We start from the raw sequence: 27,294 nt of genomic DNA, 5'->3' as shown, positions 1-27,294 counted from the left end.
CTGCCTTGGTAGGCACCGATTTTCTCAGTTTCCCATGCATTCGTTTGTTTGTAACTTTGTACCTTTTATGACATGCTTTAATGCAGTTAGTTAGCATCACATTACTGCTAGCTGGCAAGGGTCATTTTCCAAGTTTGTAAGCGCCTACAAACTTCATGTGGATGGACTGTGGTGCCTGCAGAATCTCCTAGCTTATGAGTAAGGATCTGGATTCCTACTGTCTACAAAAGGAGGTAGTAGATCTGAGTTTTCTCTGGACTCATGCACATTCTACTGAGGGACTACTTGTGAGTTTCATCCTTCTGTTAAGATGCAGTCCACTGGGCAAAGATCTGCTACACTGCCTTTATTTATGCTGTTCTTCTTGAATGTAAATCAAAATGCATAAAATCCAAATGTTATGAGTAATTTTCAAACAAACTGCGTTTTGGAGAAAACTTCTGGAAAAGGACTTGCACCCTGATACATGAAATTCTGTTTTGACTTTGATGCTAGTTCAGTACAGATAAGCAACAGGTCCTATTCCAGTGCAGATGCCAGGCTGCATTTCTGTTAAAAATACACCTTTTATACTAAAATGGAGTCTTGACATAAACTTATCAGTCAATCCTTTTCAAAAGTTTGCATTAGTAACTACTAATGTAGTAGTAAACTACATTAGTTACATTACTGTTGCTCCAATCCAGCAACACTTCTTAGCAGTGCTTTGAAGGTTACAATATGTTCCAGTTTTCCAGAAAGGATAAACTACTACCTATAGTTCCTTTCTTCAAGTAACATCATCACAACAAGCTCAGCTCTTCCCATTAAGTATTCCATCTGAGATGTAAAAATTACATGGATAAATCAACCCTGTGACATTAGAGGAGGCCAGATAAAAATACTGTCTATAACCTCCAAAATTGACTTTGGCATTCATGAGATGCACAGGGAGTAATGTATTTCTTCAGCCAAAACACTTACATCTTTGGAAGGCTTTCTGAGCACGTCTCCCACGCCACCACCATTTCGCAGGCCTTGGTTTAATACTGTCACAATGCACATGAGCAGGGTGTCACAGGTCCTTTCAATTCCATCCTCCTCTTCCTCACCTATAAACAGGAGAAGAGCACCTTCATGAAACAGAATATCAAATGATCACTTATCAAACAAAGCCACGATTCTCAATGAGAGAAAGTAACTGCAATACATCTGCCTTTTGTGTCCTCTAGCTAGAATTTCAATGATCATCCCTATCCATTTGCACGTCACTGCTGGTGATATTCTTAGGCACAGCAGCCACATTTACCCTGAAGAGAGACAGCGAAAATCCCAAGCAGTAACCGTTTATGACCAGAGTCGTCATCTCTAGTCATGGGAGTATCCCTTCCCTTACAAATACTCCCACTGGTTTCAGTATGACTGCTTTTTCAGCAGGCCTCCAAAGTGCACAGCTGACGTGCAAAAGAGAAGCAACATAAACACAGAATTAGAAGCACATTCACAGAAGCATTGTCTTCCTGTGAAATCATTCCTCTACTTACACAAGCCAAGTCATGTTAGCATTTCGAATTGTTCAGGAGGTACTGGCTTTTGTACCAGTAAATCTGTCCGTGATCTTTCCCTGGCGCACCAGCACACGTGCCTAAGAGCAGGTCTGACATACATTAAATGAAAGACTCTCACTGACCTCAGCCTGAAAACTTGGATTCTATTCTTATCGCTGCTGCTGAGTTGCCGCATGGTTTTGGCTGAGCCATAGAGGATACTGTTGTGCAGGAGGTATTTGAACGTGCAGAGGAGCTGGGCTGGAACACAAGTCCCAGAGGGACTCCCTCTGCCTTGGCCAGAATTCCTCCCACCACGCACTCTCAAGCTGCGGCTGTATCAGCAACCTCCTTTTGAAGAGCCCTGCTTGAGCTTTTCCCTGTGACCTGCTGGCTTGCGCTGAAGGGTCAGGGCTATAACTGCTGCTTATCCTGCCTCTCTCTCCCTTTCTCTTTAGGGATACACTTGATTAAGCGGTGAAGGCAGCAATTTTCACTTGGTTTGCCTCACGCACTTACTGTAATACAATTTAATAAATAACAACTGCCTGCTGGGATAGTTAACTGAAACAGCATATTTAACAGCTCCCAAACCACCACATCTGAGGCACCGAGATAGACTTTGATACACCAAACTGACTGAAAGCATTCACATTACAGACAAGCAATTTGGATTTAAAACATGGGTTCCTCAATTGTGGTTTATGTGATAGATACATGCAGAACAAAGATGGTATTCTCTGCTTTTGCCACTGCTTTTTATATACAAGCAAATTAAGTGGAAAAGAATTCCTGACAGAAGAGACTCTAAGCAAAAAGAAAAACAAAAGCAGACATGGGACAGACTTCCTTGTTGATCTATATAGTCACTGCAGACACTGCTACCTCTAAGAATGCCAGATTTAAAAAAAAAACCAGAAACAAAGAAAAACTCCCAGAAAACTGCTCAAATATTGAAATTGAAAGGATTGAAACAATGAAATCTTTTTTTTTTTCTTTTCCTCTGCTGCATCTGGATGATTGTTACTCACATTGTGACCTTAGTCATATCAATTTGTCTCCTCTACTTTTGTATTCTGTCCCAATTTCCTTTTTCCAAACGTTACTCCATGGATGTTTTGGGAGCTAATCTCTGTGCTTGAAAAGATGACTATTCACAAGAGAAATAATAAAAAAAAACCACAAAACCCAAAGACTTTATAAAAGCCACAGCTTCTATTTCCTTTACATACTTAGAGAACAAGATTTTTGTTGCTCACAAGACTAGGGTCAGGTGCTGGAAACAGCAGATGTGCTCTAATGCTCAGCAGCTCTCACAGCTCAGACACAGCTCCTGTCTACACACATACACACAGACTACGCCCACATTACCAACAGGAGTGGATCTGGAGTTTGAAATGGTGCTACAGACCCAATGTCAATGATGAATGTGGTTCAGAAGGCTTTTACTTGCATCCAGCTCCAGCCTGGTGAGTGACCCATTAATGGCTGGACAATGTTAAGGGAGGCTGTCTTCTGGTCAGGTTTCATTCAAAAGTGATGTAGAATGGGCACTGAGACCACCCTGTGATGTCAATCACATGGCAGCGAAGTGGGATGACAGGAAGATTCACGTAAAAAAATGCTTCTAGTGGCCAACAGCCACCTGGATTCAGGGCTTGAGCTGCAACACAAGCAGAGGCAAGGGAGACTTGCATGCCCACATGGATCAAACTGAACTTGTCTGAAGTGGTACCAGGCCTGTGAGCGGAATGAGTGAAGATGTCTCCCTTTAAAAAAAGGTGTCTGCATTTTTCCAGCATCGGCCTTGGTGAACTAAAGAGCACAAAGTGCATAAGGCCAAGCCCACCTACTGGGAATGTAAAGATCCTTTAAGCGCTTCACCAGGTAAAGACTTAATTGATATTGGGAATGCCTTTGGAGTAAAGAGTGGGAGACTCCACAGGAGAATGAGACAAAATATTTTTAGGCCGACAGCTCAATGCAGCGGGGAGGAAGCAAGCTATAGAGAGGGGACGTTCCTGAGCAGAGCAGACTGGCTCTCAGTTAACTCCCATCACTAAAATAAGCAATGACTGAGCTCAGGCTCAGCCGGTGAAGCTCAAGGTAGAGGCACAACTTCATCAGAACAAACGCTTTGCTGTGGTATGATTTAAAAAGCAACGTATCTACATTTCCACTGTGGACCTGAGATGTCACTGAAAACACTTTATGTATCCTGCGGACAGCATCGAACTTCTTTATGCTGCCACAGCATGAATCCCACCAACTCCCAGGCTGACTTGCCTTTGCATTCTACTGCACTCACATTTTTGCCAGAAGGCAGAACTGTCCCAGGAGAGGACAGAAGGTAGATACTCAGTAACTTTTGAGTTTATCCACTGGCCAAAATGAGCAAAATGGTTCTTCCTGAATGTTGTTTCTTTAATATTACTGGATGAATAGAAGTAGTCCAAGATTAAGTGAGAGGGAACTTAGATGTTTCATATAGCCCTCTTCCATTATTGTTTAATTTTTAAAGAAACAGTAGTCAAAGAATAAGAAATGTGAGATTTCTATCATTTAAAGAACTTGGCAAAAGCTAAGCTGCATCACTTTTGACTGATCGATTACTTTTTTGAATGTAGCAGCCTTGGCAATAGCTTTAAGGCTATTTTCTTTATCTAGTCAGGCAGCTTTCCATTTTGTTTATGAGGCCTATTTATGCACTTGTTTACAAACTTGCTGGGGAGAAAAAGCCTGCTTTTATAGTCCTCTCCCTCACACCCTTCATCCTCACGAATAAATAAATAAATAAATAAGCAAAAAGTTCAAAATCAGTAGGGGAAGAAGGAAGCATGTGAAATTGCTATACCGGAACACAGGATAGGAAGGGAGCACTCAAGTCCTCAGCTTCAGACCCTGGCAACCACGTGTAGCAGGAAGCGGTTAAGGCCTGTAGACCAGGCACGTCCAACTCATGGGCCACGTGCAGCCTGGGACAGCTTATAACGTGGCCTGCCCCATCGCTGTGCTATCATGGCAGCAGTTCTTCCCCACAGAGTGGCCCAGCCTGGCCCTAAGCTCTCAACTAACACTCAGCTACAATCAAAACTTTTCACCCAGAGGGTGGTGACACACTGGAACAGGTTGCCCAAGGAAGCTGTGGATGCCCCATCCCTGAAGGCATTCAAGGCCAGGCTGGATGTGGCTCTGGGCAGCCTGGTCTGGTAGTTGGTGACCCTGCACATAGCAGGGGGTGGAAGCTAAATGATCATTGTGGTCCTTTTCAGTTCAGGCCATTCTGTGATTCTGTGATTCAAAACACTGGCCCAAGACAATTCCTTTTCACTCAGTGCATCACAGGCAAGTTAACAGGCTATTCACCCATATAGACCATACACTGCACACTCACACTGCAAAGGCCACACTCACACTAAAACAAATGCAACAATTGCAGTGCAAGACCAAATGCCACAACAATACTGTCTCAGGAGAAGAGAGTAGGGGAGACAGACTAGCACTAATGTTAAGATGTCCTGAGTGATCCCATAGCCTTAAACAATAAAATAGGGCAGAGAATGCTGTCAGCTTGATCCACAGCAAACTCCTTCCCCTCCCAATGTCTGGTAATTGGCTTGATCTCCAGGTCTGCACACAGTGTACAGGCCTTTTTTAACAGGACGTACTTACAGCTGACAGGGTCCTTCTGTATACAGATCAGCTTCATAATGCAGGTAACAAAGTAAAACCAGACTGATTCGCCCACTGAACTACAGCAATTAAGCCTTTCACTTGCCACAGACATAAAGAAACAGAACTTGCCTATCACAAGCAAGGCTTGTAACAGCTTCATTTCCTTGCATTTTCTACAAGCTGGGAACACATAGATGGACTGCTACCCATGCTTAACTCAGCCACAGTGACTCATTAAGGCATAGCTGGTCCTGGATCTGAGCTCTTAGGTTTTCTGCCTACACTACAACCTCAGCCTAGACACATGGGAAAAGTGGAAACAAAAGCTTGCTGTTAAATGCTACACCATTAAAACAAACTCAAGCAGCCCTAAATGGATCTAATTGTGTCTCACTCTGTGCAGGTGAGAATGCTGCAAGTAAGCAGCAAGCTTTTTCTCTCAGCAAAGCCAGGTAAAAAAAAAAAAAAAAAAAGACCTGTCTGTTGAAGCATAACGATTCAGCATGCTATTTTAATAACAAAACTCATGTTGTTGCAATTGTAATCAGGTGTGGGAAGCACTTCAATTATAGGCAAGTTGCCAGCTAAGCTCCAAGCATTCCAGAAGTTGAGTGCTTCTGACTTACAACAATAATCACTTTTCACACACAGTCTCTGTAATAATAACACACAAATCCTTCAGTTTCAATTGATCATCAATTTTGGGAAACTTTCGTACTAACCTGAGTTAATAATAGGAATGCTTTTGGAACAATTCTCTTTTGCACAGGCTCCCATCATTGATGTGAGGGTTGTAGTGGGGACTTCACCAATACCTAAGGAAATAGCAGAATATTGACAAAAAGACAGGTACTGCACTGATAAAAAGACTTAAATCAATATTTTTCTAGAAGCAAGTCACCAATTTGAAAAGTTGAGAAGAAAAAGCAGAACAAATTATACCACCAGTTCCTTCTTCCTCAAACATTCTGCATCAACAGCTCAAAGCAATCACAAGGAACAAAAACAGTTTTATATTTACTGTGTATCACAGCTATTCCTATTTCATCTCCTGAAATTAATGAATCTACATCAAATGATGCTTCTTCTGGTTAAAACAAAATATATTCAAAGCAAGGAACAACTGTCAGATATAAAAATAATGTCAGTTTTAAAACCATTAGATAAATTATTCACAAAAGCTGACAAGAAGGACACCAAGATGATGTTCAGTTATCCTGAATGTAGAATATTTAAGAGTTTTCAAGGATTATAACACACTTTGGTACTCATTTGTAAATATGTATGGCTTTGAGTAAAACACTAATTTAACATTCCCAGAGTAGGTAAATGCGTACATCCACTTGATTTTATCAAACCAATTTTGTTTTGTGCATCTTCAACAATTTTCTGCATTTCAAATCAGAGGTACAAAAAGGTTTACAGAGAAAAAATGAAGGCAAAATGATGCAACCAAAGTAGAAATCTAAGAAAATTTCTGTAACACAGAAAACACATCCACTCTGACTCTCTGTGTTACTTTATAAAGAAAAAAATTGAAGCGCTTTTCTTGGGATGCAAGACGTTCCATCAGTATACCATCAGCATATTTGCTTGATCTGTTTTTGATCAGAAATGGCAAGGCATTAAGCCAGAAAGAATACACACACACATACCACTAAAGCCTTCTTAAGAACTCAACTGAAGAAACATAATCACACAGTAACTACTGCTCTGGATCAGACCAGTGTTCCATGTAACCTACCCTCCTTTCTTCTAGGGTAGCTACAATTATTTTTCTAAATGAATCTTCAGATTATAAGTTCTGATCCCAAATGAATGGTAAATCAAATATAAGTCATCTTAGCCCCTTGAAGATGATCAGTGACATAAAGCAAGGTCTGTTAAAGAAATTTGTCAAGTTCCTTTTCTTACATGGTATCAATTAGATATATGAGCACATCATACTCCCCTATGCCCATAAGTCATGAATGAGCTTTGCTTAATTTGTGTGCAGCAGGTCCTGAAGTATGAGTTAGGAGAAGGCTGGCAAAAAAGGAGTGCACACAATCTGGGCTGGCTCCTACTGGTTGTTCTGTGCTTGCATACATGTCTGGAGTGCTCAGCATTGGGAAAAACATTCCTCTAGGAATTTAAGCAAAAGTTATTCTCAGGTATTTCTATGCAGACAGGTACTTCTCTGCACCCTGCTCCCAGTAGGCTAGTTGGTAGCATGTACATAAATCTCAGCATACCAGACCTAGCTTTTTTCCTAGCAAACAGAGCTTGCAATTCTCTGTCCATTTTGGTAAAATCTCTCATTCCAAGAAGTTGAAATCCTGCCATTTTAAAAACTGGCTAAAAACCTTCTGATTATTTTACTGAAACCAAGATTATACACTAAGTGTGTATTTTCTAAAATATATGCTGAATTCACAAGATGCTCTCAGGAAATCTCCTATCAGCAGAAACGTAGATTTTCTAATAAATTTCTGCTGGATGAAGCTTAAATAATGATCAGGTGAATACACTTACTGAACATGCTAAGATTACATGCCTCATGCAGCACAGAGAAAATAGTAAGCACTGCTTTTGAGGTGGAATGAGAACCATCAGAATCCACTTTGAGTTTCTCTTCATAATACTTATGAAATGCAGATATATATCTTTTTAATGTTAGCAGAACTTAGAAAAGAAAATGCAGCAGATCAACTGTGAGTGTTAGATTTTAGTATTTCAACAGCAAAGCCTCAAAAACAACTAAGCATGAAATTTTACCTAGAGTCTTAATTTAGTCCTAAGGTATATGGAGTTAATTCAGCGTCCACAAGATACAAACATATCATTAAAATTTCCTTTCAGCAAAGATAAGTCAGCAAATTTTAATAAGAAAAGCAATACCTGCAACAGGGGTCCTGATTTTCAACCTGTCGACCTCCATGATGAAGTCATCCTTCAGGAAGAGGAACCCAATGATGGAGAAGAGATAAACCAGGATGAGTGCTAGCACTGCAGTGAGGATGATGGAACGACCATTCCGGGTAACACTTTTTATCACGTTTAGCAAAGTCTCCTCTCTGTATACTAGATCAAACAGCTGGAAATACAATAATGTAGAGGAAAAAAATGAATACAAATGAGGCTACATAAAGAGTACACAGAGATCCTACATAGGAACACAATCTGAACTATTGAAACATCCATCCATCCACGTTCTGAAGTGCTAATTTCATAAACATACATCTCACACTGATTTCAATGGGTGCTGGGGTTGCATATACAGGAGGAAAGAATCAAGCACAGAACTTGAAATTTTAAGATAGCCTATGGCAAAACTGAAAGCTAAAAGGTATGCTTTATATATAGGAGCCTGATTCAGACTCAGGTAGTTGTTACCAACAAGATCCACTCTTTACTCATACTCAAAACCAGGCTAGATTAAAATTCAAAGACAATGTCTCCATAGTACAGATCTACATCCACAAATTTATTTTTCTTGTTATGTCCCATCTGATGAACACGCATGGGTTGCATCTGAAAAACTTACTTGTGCAAGCAAGTAATTACATGTCTGTAAGCTGTTTCTTTGAGCTCATGGGATCATTTAAAAATTACTCACGTGTGCAAGGATTTGGGCCATCTCTTTTTAGGACAAACTTAAATTCATTGCACTGTTTGTACAAAAGCCCAAACTTCCATTCTCATTTACCTTGCACTGTGTGCTTTCCTGGTATTTAAAGAAAAGTATACATGACGATAATATCACTTTAAATACCAAAGGCTTAAAAATAGCAATTAAATGTGATAAGTGCTTTTCAAGAATCTACAGCTTTTTTCTCTCTTACAATTGTATTGATTTGTTATAGTGCTTTGGACTTTATCTATATTATATGTATTTCCTCTTCAAATCACACTGATTACAGATATAAAGTAACAGACTGTGATTGATCAAAATGGTCCACAGGAGAAGGTATTAGTCACAATTCACAAGACCTGAAATCCACAGCCTTGTGAAAGGATAAATAACAAAGGAAGAAAGAGGAAAGACAGTTATCACTCATTCCATACAAGACAAAGCTTAAAATGAGGAACAAATACCAGAGTTTGGAATACTTCCACTACAAAGTGAACACCTGTAAGTAACTTAGGAATGTGGATAATTATAACATCCACAAATCGTGAACATTTGTTCACAGCCATCACTGTAAAAAGTATATAAAATGTTTTCTAAACTACATGGCAAATCAGTATTTTACAGTAGAGAATCCCCTACTCACTGAAGGAGTAATGTGATTTGCTGTGCATTTTTGAAGGAGGGCATTACATAGTAGGAGAGATGCATCCAGGTGAAAAGGGCCCTGCAGCTAAAGCCTCAAAATCTTGACTACTTTGAAGTCTGTCCAATCCTGAAGCTGACTCTACTGTCAAGATATTGACCTGGAAACTGACTTCAGCAAGAGAGAGTAAGGGTTGAACCCCTAAATTCTGGAGTGCTTAACACACCTCTGTGACATGTTACCCCTATTTAGGAAGCTGAGAAAAATACAACAGCGGGATAGTGAACACATACAAATGACCACAATTTATTCTGTTTCCCTACAAGTTTCAGTATAGAGCAAAAGGATTAGAAAACAAGAACAGTGAAACCCCTTTTACTGCCACTCAGCATGAAGGGAGCAGTTAGCTGAGTTTAGCATAATTTTGTATGATTCATTTTCACTGCACCTGTATCATATTATAAAAAGGCATTCTATCCAGGTAATGGCAACAAAAGAAAATTGAAGTGGCATATATTTAATGCGATGAATCTTTCTGTTACCCCAAGTAGTTTTTTTATGGCAGCATTCTAATTATAGAGGGATGGGATAGTCGGCATAATACCAGTGGCCAATTCCTGCCCCAGACAGACCACAGCCTGAAGACCCAACTGACACAAGATACAGGAACAACATACGCCAAATAAAGGTATGCTGCGGAAGAACAGAAGAAAGGAGTGGGCTGTATGATAATTTTATGAAAAGAAACAGAAAACTGTCACCTCTGAAACAGATAAAATAACTCCTAACAGAAGCGGGTTCTAATGAAAACAGCAGCTCCTACAGGGCAGCAACACAACGGCAGGCTAAAAATACACGATTTGGCTTGATTGTCAGGAAGAAATTGAAGACAGCTGCATGCGTGCAACGGTATTTTCTATTTTTGCAAAGTTTTCCCCTCTACAGAAGCACACACTTACCAGGAAACTGTAGAAGAATTCGTGCACACAGAGGCCCAGCATGCAGACCAGGACATATGCCACGTGATAGAGAAAAGCCATGTCCATGATGACCGCTCTGTAGCCACGAGTAAAAGTTCCCCGGTTTCCAACAAAGCTCACCAGAAACACTATTTTGTTGCAAAGCTGTGGGGGGTAAAGAAAGGCCAGGTTTACTCCGTCAGAAAAAATGCTGTTATTTATTGCTTGCATTGCTGTAGAATGAAAAATTCCAGATAGGCTACTTTGAACAAACACTCAACTTCTAGATGGCTGAAGTTCAAGAGAGACAAATCCAACTCCAAGATATACTGGGTGTGAGTCCACCAGACTAAATGGAAGTGTATCACCCCTTCACCACTGCACTGAGATCACTACAACATTCATGAGAAGGCAGGGTGGGATTAACATCGTAAGGTATTAAACAACAACTGGGGAGTGACTTCCTACCAATTCCTACCAATTCCTAACAATGAGTTCAGATCTGAGACTATGCAGGAGCAGCTGTAAATGCAATTGCAAAGAGAACAATAGTAACACAACAGCATGTGTGGAGGTGGGAAGATCTCCCATTTCCTTCAGATCACATTTTTTCAGAATAAGATTCCTTTTAAACATACCAGTGTCATTTTTGAAGAATGGTTTTTAAGCACCAGCAACAGATTTGCCACTGCTCCTGAGCTCTGCCTGCATGTGAGAAGTACTGCAGAAGTACATAAGAAAGGGGTGTTTGGTAGTCCAGGACTAGCAATAAGGACTCCACACGTTTCTCCTTTCACAAATTTGACATGGCCAAGCACTGCTTGCTTGCCTTTACCTCGGACCACATGCCTGGGCATTTTTGAGCATGCAAAATTTTCACAGAATCAAATAACCTAATACTTTGCTGCCTGGTGCTAAGCTGAATTAGGGCTGCAGCAGTCAGGCAGAAATCTAAAATGATGACTTATGAGCGTGACTGCCTATCCTACAAAGCTCAGTAAACACGCAAACACAGCCATGAATAAATTAAGAGATCTGGGAAAGGGCTGAGAGAATTTTTAATTTTGAAAACTTTTTTCAAAAATATAGATTTAGGCTCACAGAAACACCTGACAAATCTGTGTCAATTCTGCTGAGCATATTTGTAGAGAAAATTTTTCTTTTAACACACGGAATTGTAAATTTGATTCCTTTTATTCAGCAATATTTCTTTGAAATTTCATATTGTTTTTATTTTTAAAATATTTACATGTGAACAAAACCAAATCTTTTTTTCTCAGCTTTTCTGCTTGCTGACATCACTGTTTCGAGATGACTGGAAATCATTCTTTTTCTTTGTGTTAACCAGTGAGCCTGAGAAAGAAGTTCTTTGCACAGTTCTAATTGAGGCCCTTAATATCTCTGCCTCTGCTGGAAGGGAAAATTCTGCTTGCTTTTTGAGTACTTACATTAGCAGCACCAAGAAGTATCAAGGTAGGACCGAGCCCTATTGTATATATAGACCTGAGAATAACAGACACCAGGAAGGGTCGAATGCCAACTGGCTTGGAGATGAAAAACAGCATTGCTGTACAAAGTGCCACAGCTATCCAGAGGAGGACCGAAATCAATGGAGAAAGTGTGCCTGCATGGAGAAGAATGGGAGAGCTGAGAAATGCATCTTTGGTGACTCAGTTTTTCACCACAAAACAGATCCAGAAGATCAATTCCTTGGCTCATATAGCTAAGACAAAATCTGACTCATGCATCGCAACTGCTGACCGCGACTTACCCTAACTGCAATAAGAACTATTATTATCATAGTATTGTTGATTTGCACAGGTAATATAGTAAGAAGAGCTAATGAAATTTCCATTAAAATCTGCATAGTGCTCAGAGATGAAATAGTTTATCCTGTTCCTGGAGCAGGCTACTAATTATCTCCCTCTTGCAGGGATCATTAGGACTCTTTTGGTCTAACTCGGCGATTGGCTGCAGAAATAGCCGGTCCTTGGGGTGGCACAGCAATAGCACAAGCCGCAGCGTCTCATTCCCAACCCAAAGGGCACAGAAGCGGCCTGCTTTTAGAGAAATAGCTTGCTGCTCAAGGGCTGCAGGCATTCAGCAGGAGGCAGCTCTGCCTCTGCTCAAAAATCAGCCACTTGCCACAGTGGGGGGTGGCCATGGGGACTTGGGCAGAAGCAGCAGCATCTGCACTGCCAGGAGCTGCCGAACCACTGAGCCTTGCTCCCAGCGGGTGGCAGGTCCTTGCTCTTGCTAAGCTCCTGCAGGCACATAAGCCTTCAGAGTGAGGCTGGGCAAGGTGATGGCTCCCAGACTGTCCACAAGACTTGAGCGAAGCCCGTGCTTTCCCTTTCTCCTCTGCTTAAGGCTCTGGGAGCACACCATGTCACTCTGATGCAAAAAGCACATTCAGATCTCGGGATGCTGTCACACTCATACACTGACTTCTACTGATTAACTGAGAGTTCAGTGGCATGGGAGAACAGAATAGAGAATTTAGTAAGGATCACAATAAGAATAATGGTATCTCTTTGGCAGCAGATACACGGCTAAGCAGCATCAGTGAAAACACTAAGGTGAGGCCTTGCCCTCAAAATTCAGATGGCATCCAAACTTTTCCAAAGTTCAAGAGTGTTTATATCCTTGGCAAGAGATTTAAGGGCAGCTCTGCTGGATAGTTTCTTTGCCAACAAGATCTGGAAATTTTTAACGGATCCTAAAAAATAGCTTCAAAGTGGAGCTGAAAAGTATGAGCGAAGCACTCGGTGTTTCTTGAATAAATTTTTCTCTCTTCCCTACTGCAGGTCAAATGATTTTGTGTCATGTAACACATGCAGATATGCACAGGGCAAAGAAACCTCATCTGGAGTGCAATTTCGCTTATGCCGTATGATGTAAGAAATGCAGAAATCCATCCGAAGGCAGCAGCATTCCTGAGATGATTAGATCAGCCCAAGCACCTCGGACACGTGAATGTGGATTTGCACACAAGTGGAAGGGGGAAAATGTGAGACAAACTCCAGCTCCCAGATCAGTTTTTGGTGGAGACTGGAAGTAAGGAGTCTGCCTCGTGACCGTGCTTATCCCATTGGGCCACACCTATTGTTTATTGTTCAGAAATCTCTGCTGCTGCTGCAAGGACTAAGAACTGGAATCCTGAAATGCACTATCGCTGAAATCACTGGATTACCGGGGCCACTTTAACTAATACCATACAAATCTGCAGTTCCAAGTATTAATGCCTACTGACTGCAGACCAGAGGATTTCCTTGAGTATAAATTAGCTAAAAATTCAGTAGCTTAAAAGGTTTATTTTTAACTCTTTATTTCTTCTCTTACACTCTGGCACATGTGCACCCTGAGCGACTCTTCGGCTTACAGGCAGGAAAGCACTGCATGCAAATGTTTCCCATTTCCACAGCTGAACCCTGCAGACACAAGGCTGTGGAGCTCTCTGCACTGTGACCTGCAGAGCCCACCCTGCAAGGTGAAAGTACAGCGTGGTCTCCATGCCAATATACTTTAATCTGCTGCTTTCTGTTTAGCCAGCCAACAGGAATGTTGGATGGTGCCAATTCTGGTATTTGTGAAAAACATATGCAACTGGCCTGTTTCCAGTAGTGCAGTTCACATGCCATCAGACAGAAGTGACTTTCAGTCACGTTACTGCCTAGACTGGACATGAATTAAAGACCCAGAGGTGAATGGATCTACTCCCATTACCAGTCTCCTTTATCCCAATTAAGCTTGTTTGGGAGCCACCTGCTCCTCTGCTGCATTTATTTAATGAAATTTATTATTTGCTGCATTTCTGTGCCATGTGATGAAGCAGAGACAGAATCACATCTTTTAAGCATATTTTTATATAATGTTTTTGTCGTCTGCATCGGTGGCTCTTTTATTCCATTAAAATCATCAAATGTCAATGAGCTAGTTTTCATATCATCATATTCCACACATTTTAACATTGCAAGTCACTCAAATTGGTCAGTTTTAAGGAATCTCAGTCCCTCTGCTGCCAGGTACCCTTCTTCAGCTCAGAAACTGTAACTGAATGTGTACATTAGTACACTACAATCTGACAATAATTAAGCAAAAAAGAAAAGAATTAGCTCAGATAATCTACATGATCTTCAAATCAGCTCCTGTGTTCTGTCTGTTTTGTTTCATGTCACACAGGACATGACACACTGAAGATCAACATCTCAGACAACATCTGGTTCCTATCTAGTAGACACTACACAGCTCCTGCAGAAACAAGCACACCTGAAGATGCAGTTTTACACAATCATGTTACCTTAGAATAAGAGCAACTAAAATCAAAAGGAAAAATAAAAAGTTCCACTTGCCTTCATCTCCATCATCTCCGAAGGGATAAAACAGAGCAACTGCTAAATTGATGAATACAGCAAGGTTGAAGGAAATGCTTCCCCAGAGAGAGATGTGTCGTGAGAACCAAAATAGGAGTGGATTATCTAGAAAGTTGAGAAAAAAAAGCAATGAATGGGAAGAAAGCAGGCATCAGCCCAGTCAGTAATGGCCTCGAGGGAGTTAAACAATACAGATTAATGAAGAAAACTGAGGTAAACAAAACAAACATGCAGAACTTTAACATTAGCTAAAAGAGACATAGTAAACATAGGCTAGCCATAAAATATTGTTTCAAGCAGGATTTTTCATCCAAAACCTCCAATACAGTTCAATATATATGAAAGTTTTGCCTCAGCTGAGGTTTTACAACTGGACTTTGTGTGAAGGATTCTCTTCACCTGGCTCTGAAACTGTAGCCTCTGTGTGTGGAAATATGGAGTCCAATGAACAGCTGGATTTCAGGCATCCTGCATGCCAGGCAACCAGGAGACCCAGCACAGGTCATCCAGCAGACCCATTTGGATCAGATATGCAGATGATATTATTCAAAGAAAAATGGAACAGGCAAAATTTCAGAACTGCAGTACTTTCCCCACCTCTATCAAACTAAACATATCTTGATCTACTATGAGGAGCAGATAAAATTTGGTCTGAGTGGAGTATGATTCCACGAAAGCTATTTCCTGTACAATGCTCAGACATCCAAGATTAACTGCTGAGCAACAACTCTGTGCTATTAAAATAATTTGAAGCTTTAAAAGGAAGCCAGGACCTTCAAATGTGAAGTACTATGTGAACACACAGAAGGAGACTATATTCCAAAGGACCTTTAACCAAGTTAAAAAATGCAAAACAGAGAAGTAAGGAAAAAAAGTGTTAATACTTTGTGTCCAGAGTCACATAAACGATTCAGCAAAAAGCCCAGGAACAAGATCAGAGGGTACTAAGACCCAGGCAAACACCTCACATTTGAGACTGCGCTATCATATGTTTCAATGAACATTTGAAAGGCGCAGTGGTGTGAGAAAACCCTTAGTCAGAGAAGTTAGCTATTTGAAGATGATGTATTCATATCAATTAGATTTTCAAGCATTGAGAGACTCTTGCAAATATGAAAAACATATTCTTGACTTACCTGCACCCAGCTAACTTTTCATATAGACTCCTTCAGCTGAAAATGACTGTCTAAATAGATTTTAATAGTGATTAGGTAAATAATTAGGTTGAATATGATTAAGTGATAACTTTGTGCTGTTGACTGCTGGGATTTAAGCATTTGGAGCCATTGCAAATGGCATCTGTCAATTTCAGCAATAGAGACTGCCTGGTAACAGACACTTGGCTAAACAATGAACCGAACCTAAATTTACATTATCTTTTCAAACAACAACAAAAAAACAACATGGAGACTTCTGGGCTGTTCCACTGATGAAATGAATTGAGGAATTTCTGTTCTGAATAAAAATAAACTAGTTTTCCTTGCTTATACCAACAGGGAGGTCTGGTTTATGTAAGTATAAGGTCCGGCTTTTTTAATTTGTGTTTCTCAAGCAAGAAAAAACAGACACACTATTGTCAGTGAAGCAATTTTTCTACAATCTGATGAATTTTATTCCCAAACAGACTGCAGTTAGGGAGTTATTCTAGAATCATCTATTTTATGCCTTTACTCTGGTCAGATTATCAGTACAAATTTTCACAGTGCCACTAAAAGTGGATCTGGGCCAGTAGGATTCATACGGAAAACTTTCAACTGCTTCTGAAAATTATAACTTCAGAACTGAAATTTTAAGGAACTGTATCCAACACTCCTGTTTCTTTCACATTAAGGATGCTGCATTAAGGCATATTGCTTTAAGTATCCAAACTTCCTGCTGCTCTGACCATAGATCCTGTTCTTCACTTCCCTCCTAATCAATTGCATAACGTTCCTGTGAGCTGCTAAACAGCTGATGTCTGCCACCCCAGCAGCATCTGCACTTTAGCAGTGAACAAAGTGATACATCCTACGTGTTTATTATATACATGTATACACATACAAGATATACATTTCCTTTCTGTCTGTCAAGGATGTTAAATCAGTTTGTAGCCTTGGCTCTCTGCTCCAAATTCAAAGGGCGCAGCTGACAGTTGCAGAGCTGGCAGGAGCTCCCCATCCCTGGGACACTGGCAGGAGCAGCAGCTGCCCCATTCCCAGTGAAGGCCAGCAGCTGTAATGCCCACCAGTGAATAAAATGAGAAACTCATGTTACCTGGCTTGGTCTCCCTTGTAGCTTAAGCAAGCATATATGCCTCTCCCACTACCACAGTACATATACCAGGATGGGCTCACAGATGGGGACATACTGCAGCCTAGTCAAGCAAGGCTGATGTGAGCTGGCAAAAGGGAATGGAGTCCATGGGAGTCACGCAGATTTAAAGCAGCTGAAGTTCTGCTGAGAGATGTTTTTAAGTGACTGACATTAACATATTTTTAATGGTCTTGTAGGAATCTGCAAACCTCAAATCTGCAGCTACACGTGGTTTTGTTATATATTAGAGGTCTTGGCTTAATTAGGTTCCACTCTACTGAGTTTACTGGAGCTACACCCTGTTCATCCATTCTTCCATTTAACTTTTGCAGTCCAGAACAGCATCTTGAACACATTATTTACATTAGTAGCTGCTCCATATTATGACTCTTTTATGGTGGCATGCAAGTGTCTCAGCTGACCTACACCCTGTAGATCTACTCTCTCAGGTTCTGAGAAGCTTTGCCTGTTGCAGAGTGAATAGTGAAAAGCGTATAACTAAAATTGAACATATTTGAAGACTTAAAAGTGAGGTTTTAACATAATTGAGGTATTTTTCGAAATTACAATACTTACTCCTAATTTTCTTTTGCCATTTCATCTCATTGTACAGATCTTCTGTCTGTTGGAAAAAGTCGTTGACTTTGCTCCCTTGTTCATCTCTCTCTGTTGTATTGAATACCCGACTTTTGGATTCCCGAGTGAGAAATTCACAAATATTGGGGACAGGGAAGACAATCTGTTCCATTGTTCTATCATGACGAACAATCTATAAATAAAACAGAATATATTTTTTTCTCAGGATCAGCGTCTTTTCAACAATTTTGTCACAGCTCTTTTTGCTCACAGCTTCCTTGTAATTTATAAACGAATGCATACATTATTTGTACATTACCAAAAAGTCAGTCAATGAATCCTAAAACATACAGTAAAACCCCATTTCTATTTTCAAAAATCTGCTTGCAAATACAGTGACAAATCATACATCTCAACTGAAACCTAGGCCCAAACATAAAAAATATTCCAGTTCAGAATGCTTCATTTTTGCAGTGGATTGAAATGAAACTCTTCTACTAAACAGTGCAGAAGTTCAGAGCCTTTCTAATGGATTATGGAACTCTTCTTTCACCTTGAATTTATTTCTATGATGACAGAAGTTGCAAAGGTGAAGATGCAAAAAAAAGCACCTTTTTACTCAGAGAGAACCCATATCTTGTCAGTTTTTCTTTGCTTACTTGGCAAGAAACAAGGTCTTGCATTATTTGTGTTTCAGAGTCTACTGAGCCATCAGTGAGCGAGTTAGATTTTACTCCATTTTACTACACTGTCATCCAAATTGCTTTCTTTTTCTGATCATGGAGTCTGCATTACATGTCAATGGAAAAATGGGTAGAAACCTCATTTTTACTTCTAGACCCATGTCTCAGTAGAGGCAGTATTATGGGAAAAAAAAAAAAGAAAAAAAAGAAAAAAAAGATACTATGTGACTTTCAAATCAAACAAATGAGATATCCCAACATCAGGGAGCTGTATCCGAAATGTCTAACAGGTCAAGGAGTGCTTTCATCTAAAGAACAATCCATTTGATTTAGGAGCAATTCTGGGCTGAGTTTCAGTTTTCCAATCACAGTCCTGCATATCAGGACCTTCTTTTCTCTCTTATAATTCATATTTATTAGATGAGCATACTAAAAATCAAACTCATCCTAAGCCATTTTTAAGTATAACATATTCAAGCATATTTGCATTGAAATGAAGGATAATTATTCGTCTGCCCAAGGGCAAGTGCATCATGTGAAACTGAACAGGCTACTTTGAAGTATCCTAGGTAAGCAGTTATTTCTCAGGCCAGTGGTTGTGCACTGGGACTGCGTGGCAAGTGAAAGACCCTGGCAGCACATCTTCAGTTTGGTCTGGGACTCAAATGAAGAGGTAGGCTTCCTATGGTGCTCCACAGTTAAAAAGTATGCCAGATAGCAGAAGCTCACAGAACAGAGCCTTTGCCAGAAAAATAGGCTTTGTCAGTTACAGTGGTCTTGATGTTTGAAGAGATCTTAGAAATCACTCTTGTAAGAATCCATTTGTCACATAGAAGCAGATCACAGTGCTTCTTTTGATGCCCACATCTGCAGCCTACCCAGAAAACTTAGTCACCCAATACTTGCTAAATAACTTAAGAGCCTCCAAAACATTAAAATATGTTAAAAGGTGCACTTGGCTGCCCTCTAAACAATCGCCACAGCCACAGAGCCAGCCATGTTGCTACGTACTGTGTCACCATCCCTGGAGGTGTTCAAGAAACGTGTAGATGTAAGACTCCAGAACATGGTTTAGTGGGCAATATTGGTGGTAAGTGGATGGTTGGACTAGATGATCTTAGAGATCTTTTCCAGCTTTGGTGATTCTGTGATTCTATGGTGTGAGCAGCAAAAAGATTGGTGGCTAGCACAGATAAGGATGTCAACAGTAGCCTACCTCAGTGGCAGCTATGGGCTCAAGGCCCTTGCATCAGACAGAGCCATGCTCTTTTAAACAAAAGCCATACTGAATGTCAACATCGCTTCAAAACCTCTTTGTACTGCAGCCAAACTTTTAATTTGATCAGTTAGCATCACTGGTTTAGAACTCAAGATTCTTTATTTGAGTGATGTATCATACAAGACTACTCTTGACTTCACGACACAGTTACTATCTACACTCATTATTCCCCTAACAAAACATGTTCGATAACACAAAAGAAAGCTTTTGTAAAATGATTACTTGGAGTTACTTTTAATACATACTGTACCTATATAAAATAGCTACATTCCTTCTTCTCCCATAGCCAAAAGAACAGCACTTAACTTTCTTCTTCTCATAAATAATCTATATATTTGATTAAGCTTTGCTTTTCAGAAGTCTAAAGAGAGTTGACATGCCCTGTACAATATGCAAACTTGTCTCATACTCAATCTTCTAGACAGCAATTCTTACCTCTATCTGTGCTGTATGATTGGCGTAATAGCTCAAGGCTTCATCTCCTTCATCTGGATCTGACCCTGGCTTCAGCATCTGTTGCAATGTTTTATTGTGACGAGCCAACTAGAAAAAGAATAAAAATCTGATTTATGTCCTGCTATGTTTTCAGCTTTATCATCTCCACTAAACTAATACAAATCCTCCTCCCTCCATTCCCATATACTTATATGCTCAACCCAGTGGGGCTCTATCCACAGATAACAACAAAAAATGTAATCACTTGAAAACAATGAAATAATATAGAATTAAAAACTTAGCAGCAAGTCTTTGGCTGAGATTTATGGATGGCAGCTTTGACAGCAGCTTAGATAAATTTTGGAGGGTGTCTGACAAATAATAAAAAAACTAGATTGAATATTTTTTCTGACTTAAGTTTAGAAATAACATCTGCATACTTCAAAATAGGTAATTACACACACAATTAATTTTTTTCTATTATTTCACGTGGCTAAGCTATTCTTCACCATGTTCTGGCATGGCATTACAGGACTGCCATAACACAGGTAATTATTTCAGAGACAACTGGACCTCACTAGCAGGCAGATATATTCTTAGTGTGCAATTTATATACTTAGCACACACATACACACATAAATATGCAACTCCTCATAAAAACTTTTACAAAACTGATACATAGATGATTCCTAAAATACATCCAATCTTGCAAATATTTATAATATTCAAAATTGCACAAAATTTAATACTGACAGTATCAGCATTCATGATGTCTCTTAGGTCAGTGAGAAACAAAGACTTAATCAGGAGGCATAAGGAAATGTACTAAACATGCAGTTTTCTCTACATAGGAGAGTGGATTTCACATAGCAACTCTGAGGCGTTTCACCAAGATTACAAATTTTCCCATTTTAAGGTGGAGGAAACTGAGACATGCAAATAAAAGGCTTACAGCCATCATCTAGGTCATAAGCATAACACAAACATTAGTACAACAGACTAGACATAGTGGAAATGACAGGAACAAGGAACAAGGGATTAGACTGATGAACACCACATGTGGCTAAGAATTGCAGAAAGTGAAATAAAGCAGTATGCTGAGGAATTAAAAAGTAATTACAAACCTACAAAAAGCGTGTCAGAGATCAAGTCTAAAAGTAACAATGTAGCTAAATAGATATCATAATAATTTAACCAAAATATGATCACACTCATATGCAAGTCTCATATGAAAGCCATTTGCAAGTCTCACCATCCTCTTTTTACCCAAGAATGGTTCGAGTGAGGTACATACACAATTCATTCTATTTAATAAAACTATTTAATAAAAATACATTTTCTTCTGAATTTTGACATAAACTTATTAATTAAAGATAAATATTAAATAAAATATATACATATAAAAGAGAATACCTGAAAAGAATGTTCTGGAAGTATAAATGCATTTCCTACTAATTATTCATGGACAGAAATCTGCTTGAACCTTCCAGTGAAGCACAGCCAAAGTGACAGAATATCAGTCTTTTAAAAAGGCTCACAAGCAGATACTTCAGGGACACATGTAAAAATCATAGGGAGGACAACTGTAGAGCAGTGTTCTTTCCATCACAAATAGATGTCCATTTTGGATACCTACTTCTTGCTTTATCTGGTAAATATATAGGTAGTCTCACTACCTATACTTTGTCTCACACATCTTCCACTTATTATAAAGGCTAAAAGGAATCAGACATATATTCTGAACTAGTCTTTGCAATACGTCCACAAAAACTGTTTAGAAGGATAACCTGAATTAATTTTCCATAGATATCTTGCATTCCCCTCACCAGCATAATGAAGAAACAAGATGTGCTTGTGAAAACAAGGTAATGATTGCTTAAAAACTGCCTTTAAATAGTGCTACTACTTTTGCTTTTCAGCTTTACTGAATGTCCCTCTTCTTCTGTACCGAAGAAAGGGCAAGCAAGAGCACCCATTCACATTCTCTGTATCATTCATCATTCTGTACACTAACGTCATGCTCTGTCTTACTTGTGCCTTCCTTAAATTAAAAAAATCTCTATCTTTTACATCCTTTCTCAAACTGAAGATTCTCTGTTACTCAATTATTTTAATTGTCCATCTCCAAATGCCATTTACTTTGGCTGTAACTCCTGAGATACAAAAAAAAAAAAGAACAGACTAGACAGAATGCAGTCACACCATGCTTGGAGTGAAGAATTAGCATAAATAAAAGCATATATATTCCTTTATTTTATTTTTCATATACTGCAACACAGAGGAACTTTGCTTGCACGTTGATCCCTTTTCTCTAATGTGAACCATTTAGATTATGAGCCTTCTAATAAGTGATAAATTAAGGATGCATTGATAATTCTTCTCATATTAAAAAGACTACCAGTTTGGAGAAAGGGACATACATAGATTCATAAATTCACATTAGTACTACAAAACTCTTTCTTTCTAAATATATTTGAATGTAGACAAAGAATTGGAAATACCCCTTATAAGACATACAAAATCTTAAGATACCAATTCTTGATCTGCTTTTAACTGTCTATAACTCTTGAAGTGGAAGCATGTCTTGAAAAATGTCAGTAACAAAAGCTCCCTTACCACATGTGCTAGAAGGGAAAATCATCTCAGCTCTCTTGTGATGTAGTGGGACTGACCAGTACAGCACACCGACTTAACAGGCTACTGGTGATCTGAGATGGAGCTGATGCAGTGCATACTTCACTATCAAGTTTTAAGTGAACAATAGCTATGTACTTTAAAACCACAGGAACATCCTGAGTCCTGAGTCGATGTCTTCACAGTCAAGCACCAGTGAAATTTATCTAAATCTGCCAACAGTAGTGCTAGACCACAAGTGCTCATAACATCATTTCTTTTACCTCCCATCTCTTTGTATCCACTGACCTCCTGCAGTCTATCTAGACCTTCAGAGAGTAGTCTCAGGGCAAAGGGTAGTTCTCTATTTTCTTCTTGCATTGCAGTTCTAATGTGCGATGGATTCTTCCAAGTTGCCACAATAATAAGTGCTGATAATATTTCTGTATTGCCAAATATACACCAGTGAAAGAATGGTGTGAATAGCAATCTTTGAAAACTGAGACGTAAAGCAGAAGCCCACAGTAACACTTAAGAACTGCTTAATAAATGCTATGTTATTTGGCAACTACAGTGTTTTCTGAAGGGGTGATTTCATATCTTTCCTTTGTCTTGTAACAAACACAAAGGCACACATGGGCAAATCGGACAGTGCCAGCAAACTTTCTGACCAGTATAGAACTATTTCTGAGATCAAAGAATCAGCAGTGAAAATAGCAATGTAGTGACAAGCTGTAACATAAAATATGAACAGCTTATCCAAGCTGGTAGCACGCTCTAGGTGACAGTCTGTGACTGGCACATGAAAACCGCGCAAGCTCTGACTGCTGTTTTTTCACATCTAACTGCTGTGATGTGGTTGTGTTGCTCCTGAAGTGCTGCACAAGTCTTATGGGGCAGCTGATGGACAAGACACTAGATGGGCATGGACTATAATGACTGTAGGAAAAACGACAGCCCCATGCAAGTTTGCAAGGCAAAGCTCAGAACGTGCAGTGAGCATAACTGATACAAAACATAACCTTTGCTAGAGACTGAATCTGCAGAGCCTGAAAAAAATCACCTCCGAGGAGGGAACTCTCTCAGTCATTCACTCATCTATCAACCATGCCAGTGATGATATTTTAAATGTCAACACTGTACTTTACTACTCACAAAGGCATTTAGGGAAGAGGAAGCAATAACATATAATGGAGCAGTGATTTCCAAAGAGGGGAAGTGTAAGGCAATATCTATATCAATAAAGATCATTTGGCTTTCCAGTCAGTTTCCAGGGAAGGATTGTTCTTCATCTTGAAAGACCTTTGCTTCAAAAATTTGGAAAATAGTGTAATAAACATCAGAACAAAATGCAAAAGATTCAGAACAGATCAAGAACACTGCTGTCACTAATAAAGAAAAACTAGAGAGGAATGACAGAGTTACAAGCAATAGTCAGTCTGAACTCCTCATTCAAAACGATTACAAAATCACATCAGATGGTCATTTGGGATTACACACATGATCAGCAGCATGGAAAAAGACAGCAGACATTTTTTGCCATCAACAATACATGCATTTCTTGCAAGCATTTTACTTGACAGATTTCCTGAAACATAAATGCAGTTATTTTAATGTTCCTCAACGAAAAAGTGATTTAAAGCCGTGAACTTTCATGCCATCAGACTCTCAGTATTTCATTGACTTGGCTACTAGATCGGTGTGCCAAAATATGTAAGTATATATATACATATGTCTGTAGAAAAATTTCTGGGAAAAGACAAAGTAACTTTCCATTTTTCATTATCTCTGTAAAACAGAGACTCCTTCTGTATTTTTATGTGGACAGGTCAGTCCCTGGTTCTAACTCAAATGTTGTAGCATAGTTTGCAATGGAGGCTGACCTAGTACGCTGCTCAGAGAGTTGCCAAAATCCCTGCCACTTTCACCAGGCTTTGCTTTGGGCCCCCAAAAGGACAGGAGTCCTATAAATATGAGCTAGAAACAGCAAGCTGAAATCTGTGAGATCCATTTATATCAATTTCCTCTCTAACACTTTGAGACTACCAAACGTGTGGAATAAAGATGATATTTATGACTAGAACAGCACAAAGAGATCTAAATGGGTGAAGCTTAGTGCCTTGTAAACAGGTATTATTTTTGTGGAAGAATCAGTTTACTGGTAAAGTGTGAAATGTGTTACATTCACTTTCTAGAAAAGGCCAAAGAAGTATTACTATAAGCTCTGGATAACTGCCTGAGAAATACAAACTAAGACACAAATAGTTTCTGTGCCATGAAGCATTTCATATTTAAAGCAGTTCTCTTCAGAAGTATTACAAAAATCTAAAAACTGGAGAAGAAAAATTCACTTCTGTATACATTATGCTTGCCACTATTTCTCTTGAATTTCTCCTCGCACCCATGAAGGCAGCAGCACAACCATCTCCTGGCACACAGGCAGGCCTAGAAGGGCAAGGCAGCAGCTGGAGCAAGTGCTGACTTCTGGGGTTCACAGCAGCGAGGGAACTGGTCAGGCTTGCATGCTGCAGCACTTCACAATGCCTTCTCTTCCCTCACCTCATGCTCCAACTTCAGCTTGCTAGCTGGGCCAGTTGGTCTTGCCTGGCATGCCAGTGCACAGAGAGGACAGTCCTGGAAGTTCATGACTTCTAGACCTTGGGGAAAGTGAGGTAAGAGCTGTTTGCAAAGACCTGATATGCAATGAGTGAGATCAGATAGATTTGTTGTAAATTATCTTCATACCTATTCAGTAATGAGACATACTGTAGCATAATTCACAAGCCTAAAAGCCACCGCTCTTTCACCAGGGAGAAAATAGACAGAATCTAACTTGTAGCAGGAGCAGAATATTGTATCTGTTCAGACTGGTTTCACCTTGCTGTGCACCACTTGTGCTAATTAACAGCTGCAGTCCCTTCCTCTTTTCCCCAAGCCCTTGGCTCCCAAAGTCAGGCTGTGAGACCTGGCACCGCCAAACCTCTTCAGTGGGGGAAACCCCAGCCATTCCACCAAACACTGCATTTTCTACTTAGACAGAAAGAAAAAAAATCTGCCTGAGAACTGACAAGAAAACTCCCAAGGACTGAGAAATAACACAGAGAGAGAGAGTCAAGGGAGTAGCAAACAGAATGGGTGAAACCCACGACTGGACAGGAGACGGAAAATGAGATGCCCTTCGTCTGAGTGTCAGGGCCTCACCACACTCCAGCTCCCTGCCAAGGGCAAAGAAAACACTCATATTCCAGTGGTAAACAAGAAGAGAGAGAGAGAAAGCAAAGAAAAAGGAAATGTCATTTTAACTATAGCTGAGCAGAAATTTTTATTTCAGCTGGCTGTACTAACAGTAGTAACAACTTCTCAACTCCCCATGTTCCAATCAAAATTGAATGGTGCTTTCTGCAATACATAGGGCAACTTCCTTTCCAGAAGTCATTACAGTTTTATAGAGCGGCACCTTTGCACTCTACCACAAAGCAATCTGTTAACAAACATTAGGAACAGCAGGGATGGAGCAACGGGAGACTCTCAAATCAAGTATTCATTGATTTCATTTAGAAGATTATACTGTACAGAGCAACCATAAAGGGTTTCAAGTTAATCTTCTCCTGATGGCTTGCGGTACATGAATACGGCCCTAGGTGGTCCAGACTCTGATTCTGTTGCTGGGTCTTCCACAGCCTTGTGTAACTTCTCAGGCATCACCTCTCCTTACTGGCCTCCATGTGGCATGCACTAAAATTTGTGGATAATAGTGAACTACCTCACAGGGTAAGAAGAAATAAAACACCTTGACATTATCGCGTAAGAGAAACCATCACAGTTAAGTGATCTCCATCATTATTATGTTTGCAGCCCCCACAGTAATTTTATTGCTATTTCTAATGTGGTTTTGCTGTTCTTTTATCCTTGATGAAAGCAAACAGAAGACAAAATGACTTGCAAAAATTTCAACGAGCTTTACTTCCATTTGTCTTCTTTACAACTTCTCAATTTCTTTCAAAGGCAAAGCTTACTTGCAAAAAAAAAAAAACAAAAAACAAAAAAACAAAAAAAGAAAGAAAGAGGGAGAGAAAGAAAGAAGAAAGTACTATGCATGTGGGGAAAGTTCAGATCTGCTGACAAAATGTGTTGAAACCAAACAAAACTTACCTGGGGGAGGAGAGGACATCAACAGCTCTTAAAGATACACACATACTGTTACAGACAACAGTGTCAAAAGTAGCCAAATTGGCTCAATGCATACATGGGTTACATCTGTTTTTTGGTGCACGCTGACCATTCTGAACATAAGATGTGGACAGAAGTGCATGATTCAGTGTTCCAACAGATGAGAGAACTGTACCTGTAGATAGTCTCCTGCAAATACTGTAAGCAAAATTTTGAGGAGTACAGAAAGGAAGGACATATGGACATATTGGAAGTGTCAGACATGATTATGGGAAGATAACAAGACAGTTGAATGGAAAAGGAAGAAGAATAGGGCTTTACCTTGTATTAAAAAGCAAGACTTCAGCTACATGCAAAGTGTATGAAAGGCTGACAACACTGCACACAAAATAAGACCTCATTAATACGTTCATCAACATGGTACAAACTCAGTCTGACAAAGATCTAGAACAACAAC

General features: G+C 39.7%; 1 protein-coding gene across 1 annotated transcript in view; it reads right to left on the bottom strand.

Annotated features, from left to right (window-relative positions):
- ITPR2 (inositol 1,4,5-trisphosphate receptor type 2) overlaps positions 1 to 27,294 on the bottom strand; it is a gene marked incomplete at both ends in the record, with an annotated part of 260,856 nt that overhangs the window by 26,173 nt on the left and 207,389 nt on the right. Inside the window, 8 exons of the mRNA XM_079549692.1 lie at positions 964 to 1,091; positions 5,924 to 6,016; positions 8,082 to 8,277; positions 10,417 to 10,581; positions 11,865 to 12,040; positions 14,769 to 14,894; positions 17,658 to 17,850; positions 20,055 to 20,162. Coding sequence (XP_079405818.1) covers positions 964 to 1,091; positions 5,924 to 6,016; positions 8,082 to 8,277; positions 10,417 to 10,581; positions 11,865 to 12,040; positions 14,769 to 14,894; positions 17,658 to 17,850; positions 20,055 to 20,162 — 1,185 coding nt within the window. The remainder of the gene's footprint in view (positions 1 to 963; positions 1,092 to 5,923; positions 6,017 to 8,081; positions 8,278 to 10,416; positions 10,582 to 11,864; positions 12,041 to 14,768; positions 14,895 to 17,657; positions 17,851 to 20,054; positions 20,163 to 27,294) is intronic.

Source organism: Tetrao urogallus (assembly GCF_951394365.1).
Source record: "Tetrao urogallus genome assembly, chromosome: 1".
NCBI lineage: Eukaryota > Metazoa > Chordata > Aves > Galliformes > Phasianidae > Tetrao > Tetrao urogallus.
Note: the sequence above shows the minus strand (reverse complement) of the source record. Positions and strands in the feature narration are given on the sequence as shown.